The following is a 21,661-nucleotide window of genomic DNA, read 5'->3' on the forward strand; positions in this document are numbered from 1 at the left end:
TTACACAATATGAACTTGAATAAGATGGATTAATATCGATATGAGTATGGCTACACCTGATGGGTTGAATTAAAACCAAGTTGATTGCACATAAAGCTTACAATTTAAGCTAGATAATCCCACCCAGCTCTATCGTAATGTTCGTCGCCTGCGGCAATTGCGATTGCCGCCTGTCGCGAAACTGCATTCGTTGCCGGGGAGGGTAACGAGTGGCTCGTTCTGAAAAAAATGCAGGGGGAGGGTACTTAAAAAGCACTTTCATTTCACAATAATTTTCAGCTTTTCCGCACTTGAACACGCTTTCAGTCATTCGGTATTCGGCGGCATTGGGTTTTGGTGTTTCATTATTCGGGCGCTGCATTTTACTGTCTCTATTGTTTGAGATTTTAATGTGATGGTAATGCGCGCATTTCTGTATAATTATCACATCCATTTTTGAAATGGAAATATATTTCCGCAATTAAGAGCATATTTTCTAGGACTCTTGAAATAATAATGACGTCCGATTTCTTTGTTGTTGCCTTTTCAATCAGTATAAAATAATTTGCGCTGCAATTGAACGCCAGCACAAAGCCGCAGATGAGAACCAAACAATATTTAAATCTTTACTTTAACAGAACTATCCATTGTGATATTTTAAATAATATTTTTAAAGCGCTTGGTATTGGCTGTGTCCGAGCATTTGATGGTGATAATTTTTCGTATGACTGTTTCGCTGACCTTGCACCTGTGCTGCACCAGCTGCACAATATCGCTGACCTTCAGCGGATCTAGTATATAATCCGTGGACCGCATGCGGCCCATTGAGCCTAGCTTTATGCCCGAAATATTCCTCGTGGCCAGTGTCTGCTTGTCAAAGACTGCGTCCAATAGAGCCCGCGTGGCCAGTGAGTAACAGTCCCAATTTATACGCTGATAGGCGGCCCGATCGACTCTGGTCAGGTTGGGGCCAATAAAGATTGTTGATCTTTCTTTTTTGCTGTGCAGCTTTATTTGTTCAGGTATGGGTTTTGGCAAAAACTGCACCTCACGATTCGCTGCCAAGTCGGCGTATTCGGGCAAGGCGCTTTTCAGTTCTTCCAAGCGCAATTGTATAGCTGCCAGACGATCCGCGGGCTCCGTTTGTGTCGCTCGAGATATAACCGACATGGCAGTTGCACTGAAAGTGAAATCTAATCTAAGAAACATCTGTACAAACACATACGCCAGCGCTTACCTAAGATGGCGTAACTCTTTAAACTGAGCAAACCGATTTGCAAGTTGTAGTTCATGTGGAACGATGGAATGAAACATATCGATATGTCGATAAATATTATGATGATTCTAAGCATATTAGCACGAAAAACAAATGTGCGCAAAAATTGTTAGTTAATGTGAGTAAAGCTTGGGCTGGTGGACCCATGAGGTTGTGCGGTTCTCTTTGTTGTATGGCCTAAAATGGAAACGCGAAGCAGCTTGCGCTTCATGCACTCGGAGGAGGAGGAAGACGAGGACCAATTGAAACGAATATCCATGTGCTTTAGTATTGACATCTCGGAGGTTGTACAAAATCGTAACAATAATTTCAACAATGTCGTTACACCAGATCAAAATGGTGAGTTAAACCATATATCAAAGCTTGGACACTCCATGCTTCATAGATTGATTGCATTTTAGGGCGAAATCCAGGCGGAGGTCTATTTGGAGCTGTAGAAGATAAATGCAATAATGATAGTTCGATGTCTTGTGCGGTGCCAAACAAATTTTTTGCCGAAAGTCGTAGTTTTTTGAGTGGGTTCGACAAATATCATAGACGGTTAAATGCAACACGTAGGAGGTCAACTATGAGTTTCGATCACCTTAGCTATAAACAAGATAACAAAAGTCTAAGGGAACCGCCCTACAAGCCTGAGCGTTATCCAAAGTACAATAATAAACATACAAATCAATTGCCGCACAGGCGAAATCTCATGGAGTCTTACGAATGCCCAAGCCGATTAAACTTGAACTCGTATGAAAGAAATTATAATTCTGCAAATTATAAGCCAAACAATGAACGGACTCATAGAAAACCTAAACGAGAGCTATTACAAGAAACGTTAAAGGAACCATTCGAACTTGGCTATAATAGAGAGCGCACTCGGGAAAGGGATCATTCAAGGAAGGTGCGACACGAAAAGTACTATGAAGGAAATAATAACTTTTACAATGCTTTTTATAACTGCGACTTTCCGACAAAAGTGACTGATAAATCATACAAATTGAATCCCTCTGGGCATAATGAGTATACTCATAACAAGCTATTGAACAAAGCTCCTTATAAAGAAAAGAGGCAGGCTTCTGGTTATACCGATCCTAATTATGTGGCAGCCTATAACTACTATAATCCCGAGCCAATGTATTCACCAGTACATTACGGTTCAGAGTGGGACTTTTATCACAATGCAGCAATTCCAAACGCTGGAAAATACTATTACCCAAAGCCTAATAGGTATAATAATTATGAGTATGATTATGATTGTTATGAAGATCCGGAGATGTATAGATTTCCACCCGTTCGAAGGAAATCTGTTGATTTTTTCCCTAATGATTGTGAGATACCATATAACATATTAAAAAAAGCAAGAAAATGTGCAGCAATGCCCAAACAAAGATATGGATATCCAGAATACGAATTATGCTCTCGTGCTTCGGCTGTTGAAATCCCATATAAGAGAATGAAGCGAAAATATATTTCAAGCTTTGATTATGAGCCGGAGCTTAAGTGCTCAGACTCGGGTTGTGATATCTATAGCATGACCTATCCACAAGGGCCGGTCAAAACATACATAGAGCCTTGGCCGCCAAGTAGCTGTCAGAAGTCGTGCCATGGTTATAATCCTTTAACTCGGCCCAGTCATTCCCAGTTTTGTGATGTGCCTCGAAAATGCAACCAGAAGTCGCTAAAGCAAAAAGTTTCTGGATTTTTTAAGCGGTCGAAATGCAAGTCTCGGATAAAATGTTGCCGGAGGCACAATCTGCGATACTGTTGCCCGGTTGAGGCTTCAGTCTGCAATCTGAACCGTATGCATAGTAAACCCTGCGTTGATTGCTGCAATTCCTTCAGCAGCATATCATGTGGCGTTAGGTGTGGGCGGTACCCAAACTGCCCCATTAAACCCAGCTGTTGCGGCACATCGATCCGGAAAACAAGATGCGCCGCTTACCCAACGGTATACAAAAACAGATGCCTGAAGAGATGTGGTGACGAACTGTCCTGCATGTCATGCACCAATTATCTTCCGAAGGTAAATAACTCTAAGTTTGAGTGTGAAAACAGGGGAGTTTCTAAATGCTGCAGTGAATATTGCAGAAATTTGGACGAGCCATCGTGTCAAGGTGCTGTTTTTCTTCAAAAAGCAGCATGTGTTGAGGCAACCGGCTCTTGTGGATCTGCCGATAAGGATATTGCCCCAATCCGTTGTTGCTGTGCTAATAACAATGCAGATAACGATCTTGGATGCGGCACTTATAGCTGCCAAAATAATGTTAAGGAACCTACACCTTGTTGCTTCCCGAAGGTTGACGCACGGAAATCTTGTTGCTCCATCTGTTCCAAAAAGGAAACTCCTACTGTGCCTAGTACAATAAATTTACACCTAACTATTTGCACCACCAGCGGAAACTTGGTCGAACCGCCCAAAATCACAACCACATTGGTCGAACCCGTTTGCAAAACAAGCAGTGTAGCAAAATGCCAATTGAAGTCGAGTGCAGACAAATGTCACTTGGAGTCGAAATGCCATAGTGGAACAAGATGCCAGTTGGCTTCAAGAATCAACAGTTGCGTTGCAGTATCGGATATGCCCAAGCCATGCTGCTCCCTCACAAAATTACCTTGTTGTCCCAGTGGAATAATATCGTCATGTAAGAAGCCTTCATTATCGGAACAGCCCAACTGCGCCAGCTCTTGCCATAAGATACCTTCGACTTGTGCCATTAAAACGAACTCTGCATGCAACCCCGTGTGTTCGGGAAGCAAGTGTAACTTAAGCATGTCAAGACCCCCATTACCCTGTAACTCTAGAAGCAACTGTAGAGTTACCGTGTCGGAGTCGATTCCACCTTCGCCTTGTTTAAGCCGTACGAGTATCGCTTGTACGGAAAATGACTTTATGAGCGTGCGCTGCAATCAATCAAAACCTAATACTCCTAAAACCAGCACTACCTGCATAAAGACCATCATAACGCCAAAGCCTATACTTTCCACAGCCAAATGCGAGCAACCGAAGACTGGATGTAAGAAAGCCAGTACCATATCTTTTAACATAATTGAGCCAAATCAACCATGCAAAAGAAATGTCTGTGATAGTCCTGCTTTTCTGGAAAGCACACCATATAGGGGCAGAGCTATGCAGTGCGGAGTCGGAGCAGGCCACTGTCTCAATGCCTGCCGAGCAGAAGAGTCGTGTTGCTGTAAATGTTTAAACGAAGTACAACCGTGTAAATCGGTTGCGCATTGCACTCTAAATTCTCCACCAGCAACTGCGCCATGCTATAACAAGGTAGAATTGCTCTGCACTGCAAATCCCCTGTGGAAAAATCAGGAAGCATGCGGAAATTTGTGCTGTCCGAAGCTGAGCAGTGATCAGCCTGCGAATTGTGATTGCCGTCCATCATATGTGGAGGATCTGAAGAGAGAACTTCTGGATGCGTTGAGGAGCGAGCAACGATTAAATGCTCAACTACAATTTCAGCAGCCAACGCCGCAAATTAGTTTGTTCCCATGTGTTCCAGAGGCCCAGTCATGCCCCATATGCCCAACACATGTCAACTCATGCTGCCTTGCGGAACCCGGCCTGAAATGCTGGGCACCGCTCTAATCTGAGCCATGCCAACGATACGAATAACTTGGAGACCCAAAACAATTGTACTTTACGAAAGTATAGCAAAGCATTTATTAGAAAATAAAGTCATCCCCATTTTGAGCTGAGGTAGGTGAGAAAGATATAATCCAAAATTTGACTGCAGCTTAGTCACCTGTCGCCTTTAATGGAGCCTGTATGGTCAGAATACCATTGATGGCCATTTTAGCGCTCAGATCGATTTCAACAATGTCTGGTAACAGGAACTTTCTGTAGACCTCCATAAACTGACCCTTCTGCTTGCGATAGGCTTGCAGTTTGATGCATTTATTCTTAAGCTCCAGTTTGATGTTTTTCACTGGAAACTCGCTCATGTCGAATTTCCAAATTAAATGCGTCTCGGTCCTCATATAGTTGATGAACATATCTTGATTCTCCAGAAATTGTTTCTCCTTCTTTAGCTTATTAAGTTCTCGGCAACAATCAAGAACCTCCTGCTCCAGTTGCTGTATACGTCTCTCGTGGCTGGAACGCATAACGTCGAAATGCAGCGGCATAGTGAAAACGTTGAAAGTGAGAACGCCTGCAAACGCAACGATACGATAAATACTGACGATAAAAACAATCGATAATTTTGTGAAACAAACGGAAACGATAGAGAAAGCAGCTGCAACTCTGTTGAGCAACAGAGAGAAACAAACAAAAAGCGTGCAAATTGGACAAATCTCTGCCTCCCTTCCACTTACCATGTTTGGCCAGCCGACTAGTAATGGGAGCGAGGATGTCGTTTATATACGCCAATACCGCATCATCAACAAAATTGGCAACGGCACCTTTGGCGACATCTTCATGGCCGAGGACGAGACCGATGGCCGGCGCGTAGCACTCAAACTGGAGCACACTGGGGCGAATCATCCGCAGCTACTTTTTGAGTTCAAACTATATAAATTTCTGCTTTCGGGCATTGGGATACCGCGTGTGTATGATTATTTTACTGAGCCCAAATACAATGTGATGGTCATGGAGCTGCTCGGCCCATCGTTGGAGGATCTGTTCAACTATTGTTCGCGCCGCTTCTCACTGAAGACGGTGCTCATGCTGGCATTCCAGATGATCGAACGGATTGAGTTTGTGCATCAGAAGAGCTTTCTGCATCGCGACATCAAGCCCGATAACTTTGCGATGGGCGTCGGGAACTATAACAATCAATTGTACATCATTGACTTCGGTCTGGCAAAAAGATACTACGACTCCGCACTGAACGAGCATATACCCTTCAAGTGGGGCAACAGGATGACGGGCACCGCACGCTACGCCTCGATCAATGCACTGCTGGGCTTTGAGCTAGCCCGACGCGATGATATGGAGGCTCTGGGCTATGTGCTCATATACTTTCTGCGTGGCAGCTTGCCCTGGCAGGGCTTATCGGGGCCGAAACATCAGAAGTACGAGATGTTGGCCGAGAAAAAACAGTCAATCAAGCCGGAGGAGCTTTGCAAGGGCTTTCCGGATGAGTTCGCCTCGTACCTGATCTATTGTCGCAATATTAGATTCGAGAAACAACCGAACTATCTGGGACTGCGGCGCAGCTTCAGCGATTTATTTAATCGCCTTAAATATGTGAACGATGGTGTTTATGACTGGCATACAATACAATCAATTAAGGATCAGAGCAATAACGAGAATAAGGCGATTGACGACGAGGAGGAGGCTGACGAGTCTGCTTATAATTGATTTTTGCATATAATTATATTCTGAATCTTTTACAAAGAAAGAGAGTGTGTGTATTGTAATAAATGAGGACTTTTCCTTTAGCCAGGATTTTCTGGTTGCAATCCATTTTACAGCCTGTCAAACGTCCGAGCTGCCAATCCGAAATAGACAATTCCAACTTTTCTAAAATGAGTCCAATTAACACAACTCAGATTTGTGCAACGTTTGCATTTAGTGTGTGTGTGTGGATGGGTCGGCGTCCTGGTCATGCACAGGACTCGAAGCAACTGCCAGAAATGTCTGTCAGGGCCAACATTGGAGCTGGAGCCGGAGCATTCGTAGCAAATGAAAACGTTGTAAATGGCAGCATCCAATTTACGTTTGCAATTAAACTGACACCGAACAGACACTTTTGATTTAGCTTGCAGTTCTCCGACTGTCCAATCCGAAACCCCGCCCACCCAGCTCCATTGGGACCTGGCTGCACATAACACGGCATAATAGCAGCAGATCTGCTTGAACCCAATCTCGCCCATAAAACGTCAATTGCTCACAGTTTATCAGTATGAAGATTTATTAAAATGTATGTTTAGGCACACACACACACACATTACATCCAGCTGTGGTATGATTCTTCCAGTTGGGTGTGGTTTCGGCTTCCTCGACAGGCAGGCAGGGTTGTCTCCAATACGACAACCATTCGGCGGCATCTGAAGATGTTTGTATAATCGGCCATATTTTTATAAATGTACTAGTCTGTTGTTATTTTTTATTAAATTTTGATCTCAATTTTATTTCTGTAGGCTTACGAAAAGTTAACTAAAAGTTAATTGAGCTTTAGATCAACTCAACGCACGGCCAACTCACAAATCATGTCAAGAGTGAAAACATTTTGTGCTAACAGTCCCTGCCTGGCTTGCCACAACACAAGTGTGTAAAGAAAATAGGGTGTAAGGCGCTGAAAAAACAATTGCATGCAGCACAAGAGCAAGGTTTGAATACCCTGTAAATGTATAGGTGAAGAGGGTATCTTGAAGATTGGTATGCAAGGGACGTAAAATAAAACAGGCACTGCGTAAAAATTTTTAAAAAATTTCTCGTTGCCTAACTATGCCAGAGACAGTTCGAATCCAAGAAAGGGAACTAGGGAATGTCGAAGTAATTAAAAAAAAAAAAAAACAATGAAAAGATTAACCTTTTCCATTATGTTTATATTTTGAATATATTATTATCTAAAATATTAATTTTTACATTTTCATTTATTGAATGGGTTTACTTTATTTGAAATCGATCACTATATGATAATCAGAAAAATATAAAAATATATGTTAGCATATTAAAATCTCTCTAAAGTTATGTGCACAGGGTATTTGCTCGTTATGCATTCTAGTTGCATTGCAAGTTTGTTCTCTATTTTTTTTTTTTTGTTGATGCACATAATTACATGAAAAAAGAAAACTAGTGTCGAGATTTGCGCTTTTGAGCATCTCACCAGGTGAAAACTTTTAATGAGCATTTTCTTACAAATTTCCAAGTGTTGCCGCATTTAATTTTTTAATTAAAATTTTTCGTATCACGCTTGGGATGCCAACTTGCAGCAATTCCCCCTGACAACACGACAGCCAACCCTTAAGTTGAAATATATTTTTCAAACTGACCGCCTGGCAATAGCAGAAAATACGAGCATACTTAGACAGGTGGGCTAACTGGCTTCACACTTTCAGCATCAATCAGGGCAAGGCCTGCCTGAAGAGCTGCTCGCTGTGTGTTTATATTTATCGGGCAGGACCCCATGTTAATGGCCAATTGACACGCCACTTGGCTTTGACGGGCGTGTAGCAAACCCGCTTCGACGGATACAGCAAGAGCCACTGGGCTGGCCGCAGAAGACGAAATGTTTTTGCTGCCACGCTTAACATAAGTGTGTGTGTGTGTGTGTGTGTGTGTGTATGGGTATGGGTGTATGGGCTGGTCAGCAAAGGATTTGGCTGCCTGCACCCTTCCTGTCTTAGAGCCTATAATGAGGTGCTAACTGAGCGTGCTGATTGCTGCCATTTTTTGATAAGGTGTCCGTATTAATATTTCTCTTGCGTTTGTTCACACCGTTTCGAGCAGCCCTAAACAGTTAGCATTTTTCTAAAGGTGTGTGCATAGATAAGCCAAAAGTCGTCTGGATATGCCGAATTTACAACTGAATGTCAGGTTAATTAACAGGGTATGGAAGGAAGGAATATTAAACATTTTTAATTTTACTTCGAGTTTAACTATTTTGATTAATTTAATATTCGTTGACCGATGTCTACTTGATTTTACTTCGAATAATATTTGTAGTCTGAAATCTTAATTATTATTTATAAATTGATTTGTCACAGTTATTCTTATATCAAGTATATATTTTTCTGCCACGCACATTAGAAATAGAATCTGGGTCTTTTCAATTTCCACCATGTGTTCTGTTTTCATAAGTTCTCTATGCTGACTACAAGTTGTTTAACATTTAAAAGTTTTCTTTAAGATATGAACTTAATTGTTGTTTTAAATATCTTAAATCCCATATTTGATTGTGTACATATTTTGTGGTTGTGCGTAGTGTTATATTACTCATTATGCTAGGAATGAAACTTAGACTCGTTTCAATTGAATTCAATTGATTATTGATTAGTATTTTTGCTTGCATATTGACATCAAAATACATTACAGACTGCAAATTGAATTGCCCGTCGTCAATAAAACATTGCATTTCCCTGCAGTCGCAGGACCACGCCTTATATTCGTATATGTGTGTACATGCATGTGTGTGTATCACAGTTCAAAAGGCATTGGGGACTGGCAGCGTTGCAAAAGAAATGTGCACAAATTGCACTTATAAATAAATCAAATAAAAATATCTTGTTATTATGGTAGAATGGCACACTTGCTGTCTTCTCCTTGCTGTTGGCCTGCATCCTTATTGCAGTGGTTTCCAGCGCAATATTGCGTTCCAAATTGAGTTACATTTAAATATTTTGCCATTTGCAACTGCCACGTCCTTATGCACGAGCACCACTCCAACACACTCACTCCACTCCAGTCCACAGCCTGCCCGCTTCATTCCACTTCAGTTCCAGCTTAGTTATGCATGTGTGCGCAATGTTCAAATAGTTTTCGTTGCCAATTTTCATCTTCTAGTAGTTAGAGTCGATTGCTTATCAAAATGCATAGAGGAGGCAGCAATAAGTACTGAGAATTGTAAATACCCGATTGTATATAATATGCACATTCACAAAGCGTATATGCTGTCAGGTGTTAGCCGCTTTTCCCGGGCCAAAAGTTCACCCCCTTCCAACGTTTTTAAATTGTGTACATAAAGAAACCCAACAGCTTAAGCGATTCGAAAGCTTTCCGTTTACTTATCAACCTAATATGTGGAATAGAATAAAATAATAATAATACAAATTTCACAAATATTAAATGCAGTTAAATGTAGAACATTCTGGCTCTCGCTAACAGATACGTAAACATCCCGATAGATTAGCACGGCTAAATCGAATCGAACGGAGGGATACCAGTATATTAATTTCCCGTAGGTAAAGCTTAAGCCCATACTGCCCGGAGCCGGGTGAAATGTTTAATGGCATTCACTTAATTCGTATAATTTCGATTTCCTTTCGTGCATCGAATGGCCAACAGGGCGGATAATTGATTTCATTTCCGCGCCTGCCACGAAAGCTTAAGCAATAAATTGAAAACTACACAGTGCCCCCGCCACGGCTGAGAACTTGAAAATTGTGCGATAAGATCAGAAATAAATTTGCATAAAATGCATTTAGATTGGCCACAAAACAAGCCGCAGCCAACACGAAGCGAACGCAAATCCGAAACCCCAACCCAAAGCGAGCCAAACTTTTCACGGATAGCAAAATGCAAAAAGCGGTTGCAAATAACTCGCAGAAAATTGTTAGCAGTGCCCAGTGATTAATTATCTACATGAAAGCGCGCTATTTACAGCTTTACCTGATCCTCCTCACGCCCCCACCCCGTAGGATTTGTGTGTTTATGGAGTGTTTAGTTTTGTGCTACTGATGTGAGCTTGGATAAACCAAGTGGAGGTATGCCAAATGCCATTGCTGCTGATTTCCATAGCACACTTTATCTAAATTAAAATCAGAACTTCGCCAGCTCTATTGCCAGACACAGCAGGAACTTGATTTAGCAAACTTCGTTATACCCTATATAACGCAGCATAACGAGTAGTATAAGCAAGGCATCAAGTCGCATAAAAAAGTAGCCCACTCGGATTCCACTTATCAAAAATTCACCATAAACAGAATCGAAACAAAATACAGAACTTTTAAGCAAGACTCAGCCTCAAAGCATGATCAAGTTTAACCAGGATCAGGAAGCGAATCAAAAGGCAGGGAGTTGGCTCGACCCATTAACCGCGGCGTCGACTAACTAAAAAAAGGGTTATACGATTATGCATGCATACTTTTAAGCTCTCCTGCCAATTTCCTAGTAATCAGATGTTAAGCCTTGACACAGAATATCACCAAGTCAAGCACTCTGGCCTAGCCTGACTTTGCTCTGGTCTCACTAGCCATATCATCAAAGGCTAATATCTAGCTTCTGGCACTGGGCAGTAAATGTAGTTGCGGCTTATGAAATGTTGACCCGAAATGACTTTTGTCTGCGCCATCAGATGATGTCACTGTCGTCTGGCGAACGTGAACGTGAACGTTTCGCTAAGTACGACCCCAGAGTCAATGGCTGAGCAGAGTCCTTTGGCAAGGACAACGCGGCCGCCGAAACGCTGCCATGACGTCTGCAGGTAAATTGTGTGTGTACGAGTATTTCAATTTAGCCAGCGTATAAATTGCCGGCAATAAAGTAGAAAAAAGTGTAATTTGTTTGGCTCGTTTGTTCTGTGTGTCATATCTGTTAGAATGTATCTGCAGCCCGGCAGTCATCCCACTCCCCTACCTACTAGCCCCTGCCCTGTGCGGTGTCCTTGTGTCTGCGCCTGAGCGATGAGATTCTTATTTTAATTTTGATTATGTGCCTCTGCCGCCTGTCGGAAATGAACGCATTCTCAGCGGATTTCTATCTGCCAGTTACATTTACAAATTGCCCAACGCATTACCCCAGCCAACCAGTTCAGCCCCTTTCCCCGTAGACAGATTGAGCTGTACACACACACGCACACATTAAAGCGCATTTCTTGAAGTTTTTGCCCACACAAATAAATGGCCACTTAGCCCAATACAAATGCAACGTGATGCCGTTAAGTCGATGCTTTTAGCATTTGATTGACACGTGAATGCCCCAACAACAACAACAAGAACAACAACATGAAATACTTGAAATTGCTGGCCACTTAGCAACGCATAAATACCAAGCATCTATTAAGGGACGAGGAGGAGGAGGTCAGAGAGGCAGAGTCCGTATTTGTGAATAGTCAAGAAACCAGTGCGAAAATACCAGACAAATGGCATACGTGCAAATTGAGGTTATGTTTGACAACTTTTATTAGATTTAATTGGAGAAACAACTTCAAATATACGGTTACCTAACACTATTCAATTGTTCACTTATATAAGACATCAGCTTGCCCCTATCGCAAAATATACAGTGTAAGAGCAGAAACTATGCAAGCGTATAAACTAGTTGAGAATTAGAGCTAAGGGTGGGACAGCTTGCATCGGACTTAATGAGTAAATCGATTACAAGCAAAATGCTTATCTGCCTCTATACAATTATCCAATCAAGTACATCAAATGCAACACAGGCCAGCTTGCAAATGTCCTACAATCTATCTAAGGAAATTAGCAGCTGTGTATGCGCTTAAGCCAGTTGAGAATCATAGCATGTATGGTATGCATAGATACATAACAGTATTTTTTTTCCTTTTTAAACATTTTCTGTCAGTTGGTAACTGTAAGTACATTTGAGCTGTTCTCTGAACCTATTGAGAGCCCACAGAGGTAAAAGTGTATAATGGCTAAAATGTAAAAGGGGCAGTAGCGAGCACATTCCACAGGCTGAGGTATATCTACTCTTACAAGAACAGGACCCATAATTATTGTAAGATACAATTGATAAGAGAAAAATAAAACAAAACAAAATATATATAATAGCTTGATTAATACCTGTTTTTAAATGTAATTTTTAAAGAAGAAACAAATGTTTATATATTCAATTTATTGGCTTTAATAATGTTCACCTGGAATAGTATTTGCAGTTGCTCTGCTCCTTTTTTTGAAACTCAAAACTCAAGGAGCTATTTAAATTCTAAGCAGCTACTCCAGAGATCAGACCCAAAAAATATGATAACTCACTGAACATGCGTTCATGTAGTCGTTTCCAGTTCATGAATACAATGAAATATCATGGGAGACAACATATTGGTCCTTAGAATATAAGCACATACTCGAAAAACATTAAATACACACACACACACATAAGCAGTTAAACAGCATGTGGCGTAAGGAACGGTCGTTTGAACGGTCATTTCCTGGATAAAAAGGTTCGGGGTTAACATCTTATGGGCCAGAATGGGAAGCAGTTAGCATAATGTCGGCACTGCTGGCAACTTTACAATGGCCAACTTGTGCCCCATTAACCAAAAAGTGAAAACAAGCGCAAGACATGCGAAACGCTTATTAAAACGATACTTCAGTTTCTGTTACCCCAACCCTGGTGTTCATGAACTACAGGATATGCGACACATCCTGCGGTGGTGCAGAAGCTAAGGTAATTTAGATTGTGACTGCCGCTGGCAGGCTGACTTCCAGACCCTGAGACCCAGACTGACATGCAGGTTAAATAGATTAAGGATATCGCTTACCAGTAAGTGTCGGGCTAAGGGGCCGCCTTACACCTGCCGCCAACTAAGCGAAACTGAAAGTAATTGCCAAATATTGAGACAACAACAACTCAACGCGACCAACAAAACGTGGGCGCTTCGAGCCAAGTTCCTTTACCAACACACAACAAATTGAATTATTAATGGTGTTGTCATTGGCATTGGATGCGGCTCGTTGAAAGTTGGCCGCGACTTTAACCTGCTCGTTAAGCGGCCCCCAAAATGGAAACTTGTTTGTCCAGCAATACAATTAAGTTGTCAGTCATCGCCGCCTTCAGCTGCCCTCCCACAAAGTGGGCCCCAACAAGCATGAGAAGCTGATTTTCGACCTTGCCCATAAGTATTTATAATGTTGTTGTCCGGGGCGTGGCGGCTGAGGCTTCATTTTGGTTTTGCGGTGATGAGCTATGAAAGTGATTTCTGGCGAGTAAATACAAATGAAAAGCAAGCAAACTAAGCTGTAGTAAAATATTAGCACGGCTCTTGATACTAAGCACAGCTAGAGGCAGGTAAACTGCCAAAGTAATACCAAAAAAAAGTCAAGAAAAAACACAAAAAAGGCGTTCAAGTGCCATCTAGAAAAACACTAATGAATGATAGCATGACTTAATTAAATTATTGGCTAAGAGAACTTGGTCGGTCCTTTGCCTGTCTGACAACTTTCACTGTTTTTTGGTGTCATAAAAAACATCTACAGAAGCCCAAACACAAATGATACAAATATTTTCTCCCCTAGCTTTGCTCGGTGATTACAGAAAGAGCATGTCTTATAAAGATAAATATTAATCGCTTTAAGCTTTGAGAAGGTCGCTTTAAGGAAACGGTCAATCAGGTCTGGCTGTATACCGGTTAATTATGCTTCCTGAACGTCTTCTAATACGGAAGCTAACTAGGAGAAAAAAATCCATATGCCTTAAAATTTCAGAAAAAATTAAAACCAATTTGCTAGACCGTTTAGCACAGCATTTTAAATGATTTATTTTATACGCTTCGAATAAGCAAGCATTTTATTGTTAAAATCTATCAATAAATAAAAAAGTTAGACTTTTAAATTAATATGCTTAGGATCCATTTTTATAAAGTTGAACAGACCTTACTGTTGAGCAACTACTTTTATTTAGAGACTAAAACATGTACATATATATATTTGTAATATGTTCGATAATATATTTGTATGGGATATCTCATTGTCGAACTAGTGGTAGTCTTCTGGATTGCCTTAAAAATATGAAACAATGTTTTATTTTCATAAAAATCAGCTTTTTTCGTCGGATTCGATGTCAACCGTTGTCGTTGGCGTCATTTCTTTAATTAATAAATTCAATATTTATGTTCGTCAAACGTGATAAACAAATTGCCACCGCTGTCAGATACGCAAATGGTTGGTCGACTCGCGGGAGTCCATTTGAATGCCGCTCCCATTGGGCGGACCTTGGGCCATGTGTTGTCTTATGGGCAATGACCATCGATTGACATTTTTATGTCGCCTGACACTTAACTTTATTAATTTTTGCTGCACTGCGTCTAAGTTTTAATCACTTTCGCCCTTGGCCCCTGGCAAATGACGTGACATCAAATTTTTATTTCACGATGAGTCCGTGCGTTGGCTTCTGCTTCTGCTTCTGCTTCTGCTTCTTCTTCGGCGTCTGTTTCTGTTTTAGCCAGCTTTATGGGCTCATTTGTCGCTGGGCCACATAAAATACAAATTTAATTACGCAACAAGGGAAACCAATTTACGTGTAGTTTGCCTGCTGTCAGGCGTCCATTTAAAGTTGGACTTGTATGCATAAATTGATCGACTTTATATAGCCATTGGGGTTATTTGTGTTGCTCTTTCATTAAAAATGCAAATTTTAAGCACTAACTTGAAGCATTCTACAAAGGCGCGATTACGCAGTTCAAGTGGCAAACATTGTTGTTGTTTAGGCGCTGTGGTTGTGGCAGGGAAGGGGACAGGGAGAGCGGCAGGTTAAGGTAAACTCGCATAGGCACGGCAAGGCAAGGCACGGCACGGCACTCTGGCTGCCTGCGGGCCACAATTGCTGGGGCGACAGAAGTTATCTTCAAGTGGCCACTCGTCTGTACATGTTGCCAAACAGGCAGCCGGGCTCACAAAGGCGAACGTGCCAAGTGTGCCAGCTGCAGGAGACCTCATCCTAACACCCCAAACACTTGACAAAATGCACCTAGAGCAAACAATGGACAAATGTGCGACAGGCGAGAGAATCCACATCCTCACACACCCACATCTTAAGGGGGCAAATGCATTTAGATGATGTCTGCTGCTGCGTGTTTTGATTCTACGCGTGTGTACGAGTTTGTGTGTGTGTGTGTGTTTGGCTGGGACTGTTGTAATACGATGTTTATGTGCTTGCAACTGCTATTAACCTAATGTCAACGCCGCAGTTGCGATTATGTTTGCACTGTATTTCATTTGCATGTGCCACGAGGCCCAGTTAATATCCGGCAACGTGACGGAGCTTGTGATACAGCCAATTCATAGAGTTTAATGACATCCAAAGTTTAAGATTAACCTATTCCTCTTTCCCGGCTTCCTAAGGGCATTGCATTTTGAAAACGTGTTACCACAGAGATATGTATATTTAAGCCTATTAAGGACACAAGCTGCCAAAGCGAACTGTCTTGCTGTTAAAACTATATTAAGTTTGGGGATTTTGATTTGTATAGCCTTAATAATCTTAGAACTATTCTCTGAAAGCCTTTAGCGATGCTATGTGAATTAGAGGCGATGTCAAACGGACAAACACCGTCTGTGTAGAATATAGAATAATATATATCCAGAACTTGAAAGATCGACATATTATATCGATGTAATGGGGTAGAAGATGCTCCTTCCTGCTTCTTCGATTTTCATCTACATACGTTCAAAGAGTTGTTTTCCCACATCGACCACAGACAAAATCACAAAATCTTCTACATTATGAATTATGTTATTACTTTATAATACTGAAAGCACTTTAAGAGCTTTACAAACTCTTGGCAGACGTTCGGTTAAATGCCAATATTTTTCATATGTCAATTTTCTAGGCTTTTGATGGCGCACATTTCGAGCAGTAAATTATGAATTTGAGGCATAGGCGAATGCATCGTAATATTAAAATTGAACACGTACGGAACGTGAGTCAACTGACAGCAGCGCAGACATCGAAGCTGTGAAGTGGGCCAATAATATGGGGAATAGTTTCAGCCCAAATGCCTTTCAACAAATGTCACTCTTCTTCTTCTATTTTTTATTTTTTTTGGGCATTTATGTCTAGGCCCCAAGCACTTTGTATGACGCACATTTTTGCAATCATAAAACCGGGTACATAAAAATGGGTAAATAAATACTAAAAGCCAACTTGAGCAGCAAAATTCGAAACGACTATATACTCAATTATTTATTTATCTCAGCGCCTGTAAGCCTAAGTATATGGAGCGATATTTCTAACTAAAAACTAAATCTAACTGGAAACTTAAAAAAAAATTTTAAGTAGCTCCATTACAGTTTTTTAAATTCTTCTTAAAATTGTTGTAGAAGATCTTATGATCTTATTAATCAAGCTCTTTTCTGTACTCAAAGAAACATGTACAGGATATCTTATAGTTGGAATAAAGCGTTTTGGGCGCTTCTTTTTTGTGTGGACCATTTTATTAATAAACATACTTATTTGTGCTACCAATTCATGTGTAGTTGAGGTCAAAACCAGGCCACATGAAATATTAAAAGGCCACGACGCAAATGTGGATTATGTGAGGCTCTAGTGCTCTCAGTGCTCGGTTCGTTTAGTTTTAGTTTTTGGCTGGCATGCACAATAAATTGTATTTAAAATGAAAGAAGCATCTACAACTGCTCCATATTCTGGGCACGTGCGAATTCATTCTGATCTCCTGACATGGCAGCAGGCAGTCAGCCAGGAGGCAGCCGGCACCCGGCAGCCGGTAGCAGGCAGCAGGCAGGACGACACGATGTTTGCCTTTTGACGTTTACAAATTACCCACAGCTGGCACAGCAAATGCCAAAGCATTGTGTGTCCTGGGTGCTATATTAAACGTACATATGTTTAAAGCCACCTAAGACAGCCAAAACGGCTCACTCCGCGCCCTGCTCCGTCCCCTGCTTTATGTCAAAACAAGTACAAACATGTGGCACTTACATTTCTCACTGTATGTGTGTGTGTGTGAGTCCTTGTGAATGAATGGTTGCTTCTTTATCCCCGTCCCTGCGCTGTCCGCCCGCAGTTAGTTTTGTTTTTTGCATGCATAATTCATCGGGCCTTGGATCTCATCAAATTGAGCGACCTCGTTAGACACATAAAACGTTGTCAAAATTGTCTACAGGCAAAACATTTGTTATTTCAATTATTTAAATGTAATTTTCCAAATTGTACTTTTCCGCTCAAAATTCTAAACAATCACAAATACTCCTATGCATATGTCCGTTTCCCATATGATATGCGAGGGCTGGCTGAAAAGATTTCAATTAAACCAGCAAAACGCAGAACGGACTTTTATTTATATGATTAATTAGTCTTTAGATTAGGCATTTTACTAAATTCAATCTGGTAAATTTTATTTAATTAAACAACAACAAAAATGTATATTTATTCTGCAATTTACTTAATTAATACAGAAAGCTCTTAGCAATCTTTGCAATACAAAATATTTTGACTTGTGTCAAATACTTCTCCGTTAGCCCCAGTATAATCTATGTTTTATTTAGAACTTGCAGCCCGAGAAATAATTGAAATAATTGATTCTTTAATTGTCTGCAGGTTGAGTTTTCAGCGTTTTTGTCTTAATTATTTAATGGCCTCAACTTGCGCTGCGATAAAAAAAAAGAAAAGAGAAAAAATAAATAAAAAATTAAATGCTTTTGTTGATACGTTTATTCGTTTTCGCTCTGTGTGAAGGTCCTCGGCTTATTTAACGTTTCAAATATTTTAATTGCGAGTCAACTCTTTTGATTTTTCAACACACCAAAGAAACATTCCTCAAGGACCAGTGCCAAGTGGCAATTATGTCCTCACCCAGTCGCTGAGTGTGCACTCAAATTGGCAAAAGGAGCGCTCCTTGCTTGTTGTTGTCGGTCGTCGGTTGTTGCCTGTTGGCTGTTGGCTGTTGGCTGCTGGTGTTGCCAGTTGGTGTTGCATGTTGACAAGGCCCAAATGCATTTAATTTCTTAAAGAGGCGCGTAATTAGTTTGCCGCTGCACCGACGAGTGCTACACACAGGCACACACACACACAACCGAATAATATAATACTGGGTACCGTACACGTGCTTATACTCATACTCATACCCATGCTCATGCCGGCACTCAAAGTCGTGCTTATATTATGTAGCATAATTCGAGGCGCCTCTGCAGTTGACTCGGTTCAGGTTTGGGCTTGGAGTCCTTTGCTCGTTTCCTCGTTGCAACAGCGGCCACTAATGTGCCTCTTTGAGGTTTCGTAATTAATGTTTAATTGCTGCGAAACTTTGCTTGAGGTTAGCCTCGCGGTTTCAACACAAATATGTAATTTTTCTCCAGCGAAGCGTTATTAAAAAGGCTTCTGAATCAGCGCCAATTAAGGCCAACAATGGATTGTAGATGACTAGATATGAGCTCAGCAGCATATGGTATCAGCTCAACTGAAGTTAATTGGCTTGGGAAATTGTGCGTTATCTTACCCAAATTTTTTCTAGACTAAGAATTCTCCCCAAAGGCCAAATCTCAGAATGCACTTGGCATTAGACACATAAAGCAATAAGACTTTTCCCATAAATTAAATCATATACAATAATTAAATAGTTAAAGCGTTAAACACGTCGTATGTGTGATATTTTAAAACATGCAAAATGTTGGATATTTATTTATGGGTGCAGCCCCGGGCACGGTCAAAACGTTTATGCAAAAAGTTTAATCAACAAAACTAAATCGCTTAGAACGTAACTAATTTACGCTGCGGTACATGATGCAAAGTTTGGCCCATTTGCGCATCATAATGATAAAAGTTGGGTATCCCGCGGCCATGCGAAAGGTGTTGCCACGTGGGGTAACTGAAAATAGTCCGAGCTGAAGTTAAAAATATTCACGTAGTCATATAGCGCATGGCGCAGTTGATTAATGCAGTCGAATCGTATCGAGACAAATTGTGGATTAATTTAAAAGGGCTGATCCCATGCAAGAAGAATTTCAATGGACTTTTGCTGTCTTTCGCAAATTGTGAATTCTGAATAGCAAGTGGCAGCGCAGTAAAAGCACTTAAAAAAAAGACAGAGGAGGGGCGAAATGAAGCTGAAGAGCAGTGCACACTTGAATGGCAACATTGAATACGCATACGATCTGAAGTTCACATGTTAATTAAATAGAAAGCCCAAACAGCAGCCGCACAACAGTGCGTATGCGTGATGCGAGCCACTCGTAACCAAACTCAAGTTGAGTCGAGTCGAGTCGAGAGCAGATGAGAACAAAAGGAGGAAACGCTGCCTTTCATATCAATTTGTTTGGTCTACGCATTGAATTGCGGTTTATGGATAAGCACAAGATGAGTAGAGCAACAGCAGCCACTGCACAGGCATCCGACAGATACACAGATAGGCTGTGGGAAAATAGGGAACTGGCAATTGCAATACATTTGAGATTGTGGCCAAGTGCTGCGGGGGCGTGGAGCACGTCGAGTGCTACTCAAAATTTGCAGAATTCATTTATGCAAATGAAGTGGCTTCTATGACGCCGACTCTCAGCATGCACAAGAGAACCGCCAAGCCCAGGCCAGAGCTAAGGGGTTGGCTGCTCTGGAGTAAAAAACAAAAGAAGCCAATGCGAAGACAAGTAATGAATGAAATTTGAGCAGATTATTCAGTTCCTTTTGCGCAACAATTAAACAATTTACGTACATTTTCGAGTACTCTAACATTTTGCCAACTAATTACGCCAGGGATGAGAGCTTTAAGGACCTGCTCAGAATGGACACCCACGGGGAGTCTCTAGCTGTTTTGTTGTTGCCTGAGTTCATTTACGCTGATGAACCTGAGCACAATGCCTGCGGGAGACGAGCACAAGAAATGAATACATAAAGCTCAATTAGTAGTCAGAGTAGTTGCTAAAATGAGAGTGGATAATATAAAGAACTTCATATTTTGTTATTTAATTTGATTAAGGCTTGAAGGCGACACTAAAATACCGGGGGAATAGAGGTAAAATCTATGGAAATTATCGTAGAGCAATAGCAAAGAAATTGAGAATTTTGACTTATCTTTAATTTATCTATTTCATATTTGATATCACAAATAATCTACTCTTGAGTCTTACTGCAGGCCATTTAAATTATTTTTCATATTTAAAGTTGAAAGGCGCTCAAGTAATTATTTACATCAAAAAGAGCAATTGAAATGAACTGTGAAACTAGTTGGCAAAATGCACTTTGCTTAAGTGTCCTTAAGACCTCAAGGATTTCCGCTTGTCAACGCCGAATCGCAGCGAATGTGGACTTAGTGTGGACCAAGAGTAGATCCCAATTCAAAGCTCCGCTCCCAGTTCCCAAATCGCTTTCAAACCTGTGCACACTGATTTCGAACGCCTGACAAATGCATATATGTAGGATTTATATACATACACACATATATATTTATATACATATAATATATGTATATAAATATATATATATATAAATGTGACAAATCTACGTATAATATGCATGTGAATCTGCGGAGCTTTTACTATTCGGCCAGCGGGGATTATGTGCTCAACGGTTGTGCAACTGTCACTAGCATTGAAAAGCCCGAGGCGGGGGCAAGCCCGCCAGGGGGACTGTCACACGAGCGGACAACGACAGTAGCGATGTCAGTTGTTGATTAAATAAAAGAGAAACCATCAAAAAAAAAAAAAAACAGGGGAAAAACGATGCTGAACAAAGGCAAATGCAAAATGAAAACTAAACTAGAAAAAAGTTTACTTTTAACATCGATTCCCAGGGCATTTTTTAGTGCACTGCAACAAATACAATATGAGAAAGGGTGTGTGTGTGTGTGCGTGAGAGAGTGAGAGAGAAAGAGAGAAAGAAAGAGAGGATGGTCGAAATACAGAGTTAAAACCTGCTAGAGTGCAGCGTATAAATAATTCAGGCCGAAATGTCAAACAGCGTCGTCTAAGGATGATTTTTGCGGAAGTTGTTGGCATTCTCGGCTCCTCGCAGCCATCTACAACTTTGCAGCATGAATAAGTAAACCATTGTCTGGGACCACCGGCCCCTCAGCACGATCCCGCTGCCGGTCCCGCTTCCGCATAACCCTGCTGCAA

At 41.1% G+C, this 21,661-nt stretch overlaps 3 protein-coding genes and 1 long non-coding RNA gene across 4 annotated transcripts; 1 reads left to right on the forward strand and 3 right to left on the reverse strand.

Moving 5' to 3' along the window:
• Positions 1–567: 567 nt before the first annotated feature.
• Positions 568–1,353, reverse strand: LOC116651583 (protein insensitive-like). The gene is made up of 2 exons (XM_032438226.2): positions 1,217–1,353; positions 568–1,159 (listed from the first exon to the last, which is right to left on the reverse strand). The coding sequence occupies exons 1-2, from the start codon at positions 1,291–1,293 to the stop codon at positions 637–639; spliced, it is 600 nt and encodes a 199-aa protein (XP_032294117.2). The 5' UTR covers positions 1,294–1,353; the 3' UTR covers positions 568–636.
• Positions 1,354–4,885: 3,532 nt separating this feature from the next.
• LOC6628995 (uncharacterized) lies at positions 4,886–5,380 on the reverse strand. The gene has a single exon (XM_002052062.4). The coding sequence runs from the start codon at positions 5,378–5,380 to the stop codon at positions 4,991–4,993; it is 390 nt and encodes a 129-aa protein (XP_002052098.3). The 3' UTR covers positions 4,886–4,990.
• Positions 5,381–5,499: 119 nt separating this feature from the next.
• On the forward strand, positions 5,500–7,336 carry LOC6628994 (casein kinase I). Its single transcript, XM_002052061.4, has one exon. It carries the CDS (start codon positions 5,571–5,573, stop codon positions 6,555–6,557), a length of 987 nt encoding a protein of 328 aa, XP_002052097.1. The 5' UTR covers positions 5,500–5,570; the 3' UTR covers positions 6,558–7,336.
• A 7,161-nt stretch (positions 7,337–14,497) lies between these two features.
• On the reverse strand, positions 14,498–17,952 carry LOC116651624 (uncharacterized). Its single transcript, XR_004304632.2, has 3 exons — positions 17,769–17,952; positions 17,535–17,712; positions 14,498–15,062 (listed from the first exon to the last, which is right to left on the reverse strand). It is a non-coding gene; the product is annotated as an uncharacterized lncRNA (long non-coding RNA).
• Positions 17,953–21,661: the final 3,709 nt, after the last annotated feature.

Source organism: Drosophila virilis, chromosome 4, assembly GCF_030788295.1.
Source record: "Drosophila virilis strain 15010-1051.87 chromosome 4, Dvir_AGI_RSII-ME, whole genome shotgun sequence".
NCBI lineage: Eukaryota > Metazoa > Arthropoda > Insecta > Diptera > Drosophilidae > Drosophila > Drosophila virilis.

What these genes read in the sequence shown, in the direction of transcription:
- LOC116651583 (XM_032438226.2), bottom strand. Translation starts at nt 1,293, where the DNA reads ATGTTTCATTCCATCGTTCCACATGAACTACAACTTGCAAATCGGTTT. An exon ending in AAAGAGTTACGCCATCTTAG is followed by an intron (nt 1,160 to 1,216) that starts GTAAGCGCTGGC and finishes TTTCACTTTCAG; the next exon opens with TGCAACTGCCATGTCGGTTA.
- LOC6628994 (XM_002052061.4), top strand. Translation starts at nt 5,571, where the DNA reads ATGTTTGGCCAGCCGACTAGTAATGGGAGCGAGGATGTCGTTTATATA.
- LOC6628995 (XM_002052062.4), bottom strand. Translation starts at nt 5,380, where the DNA reads ATGCCGCTGCATTTCGACGTTATGCGTTCCAGCCACGAGAGACGTATA.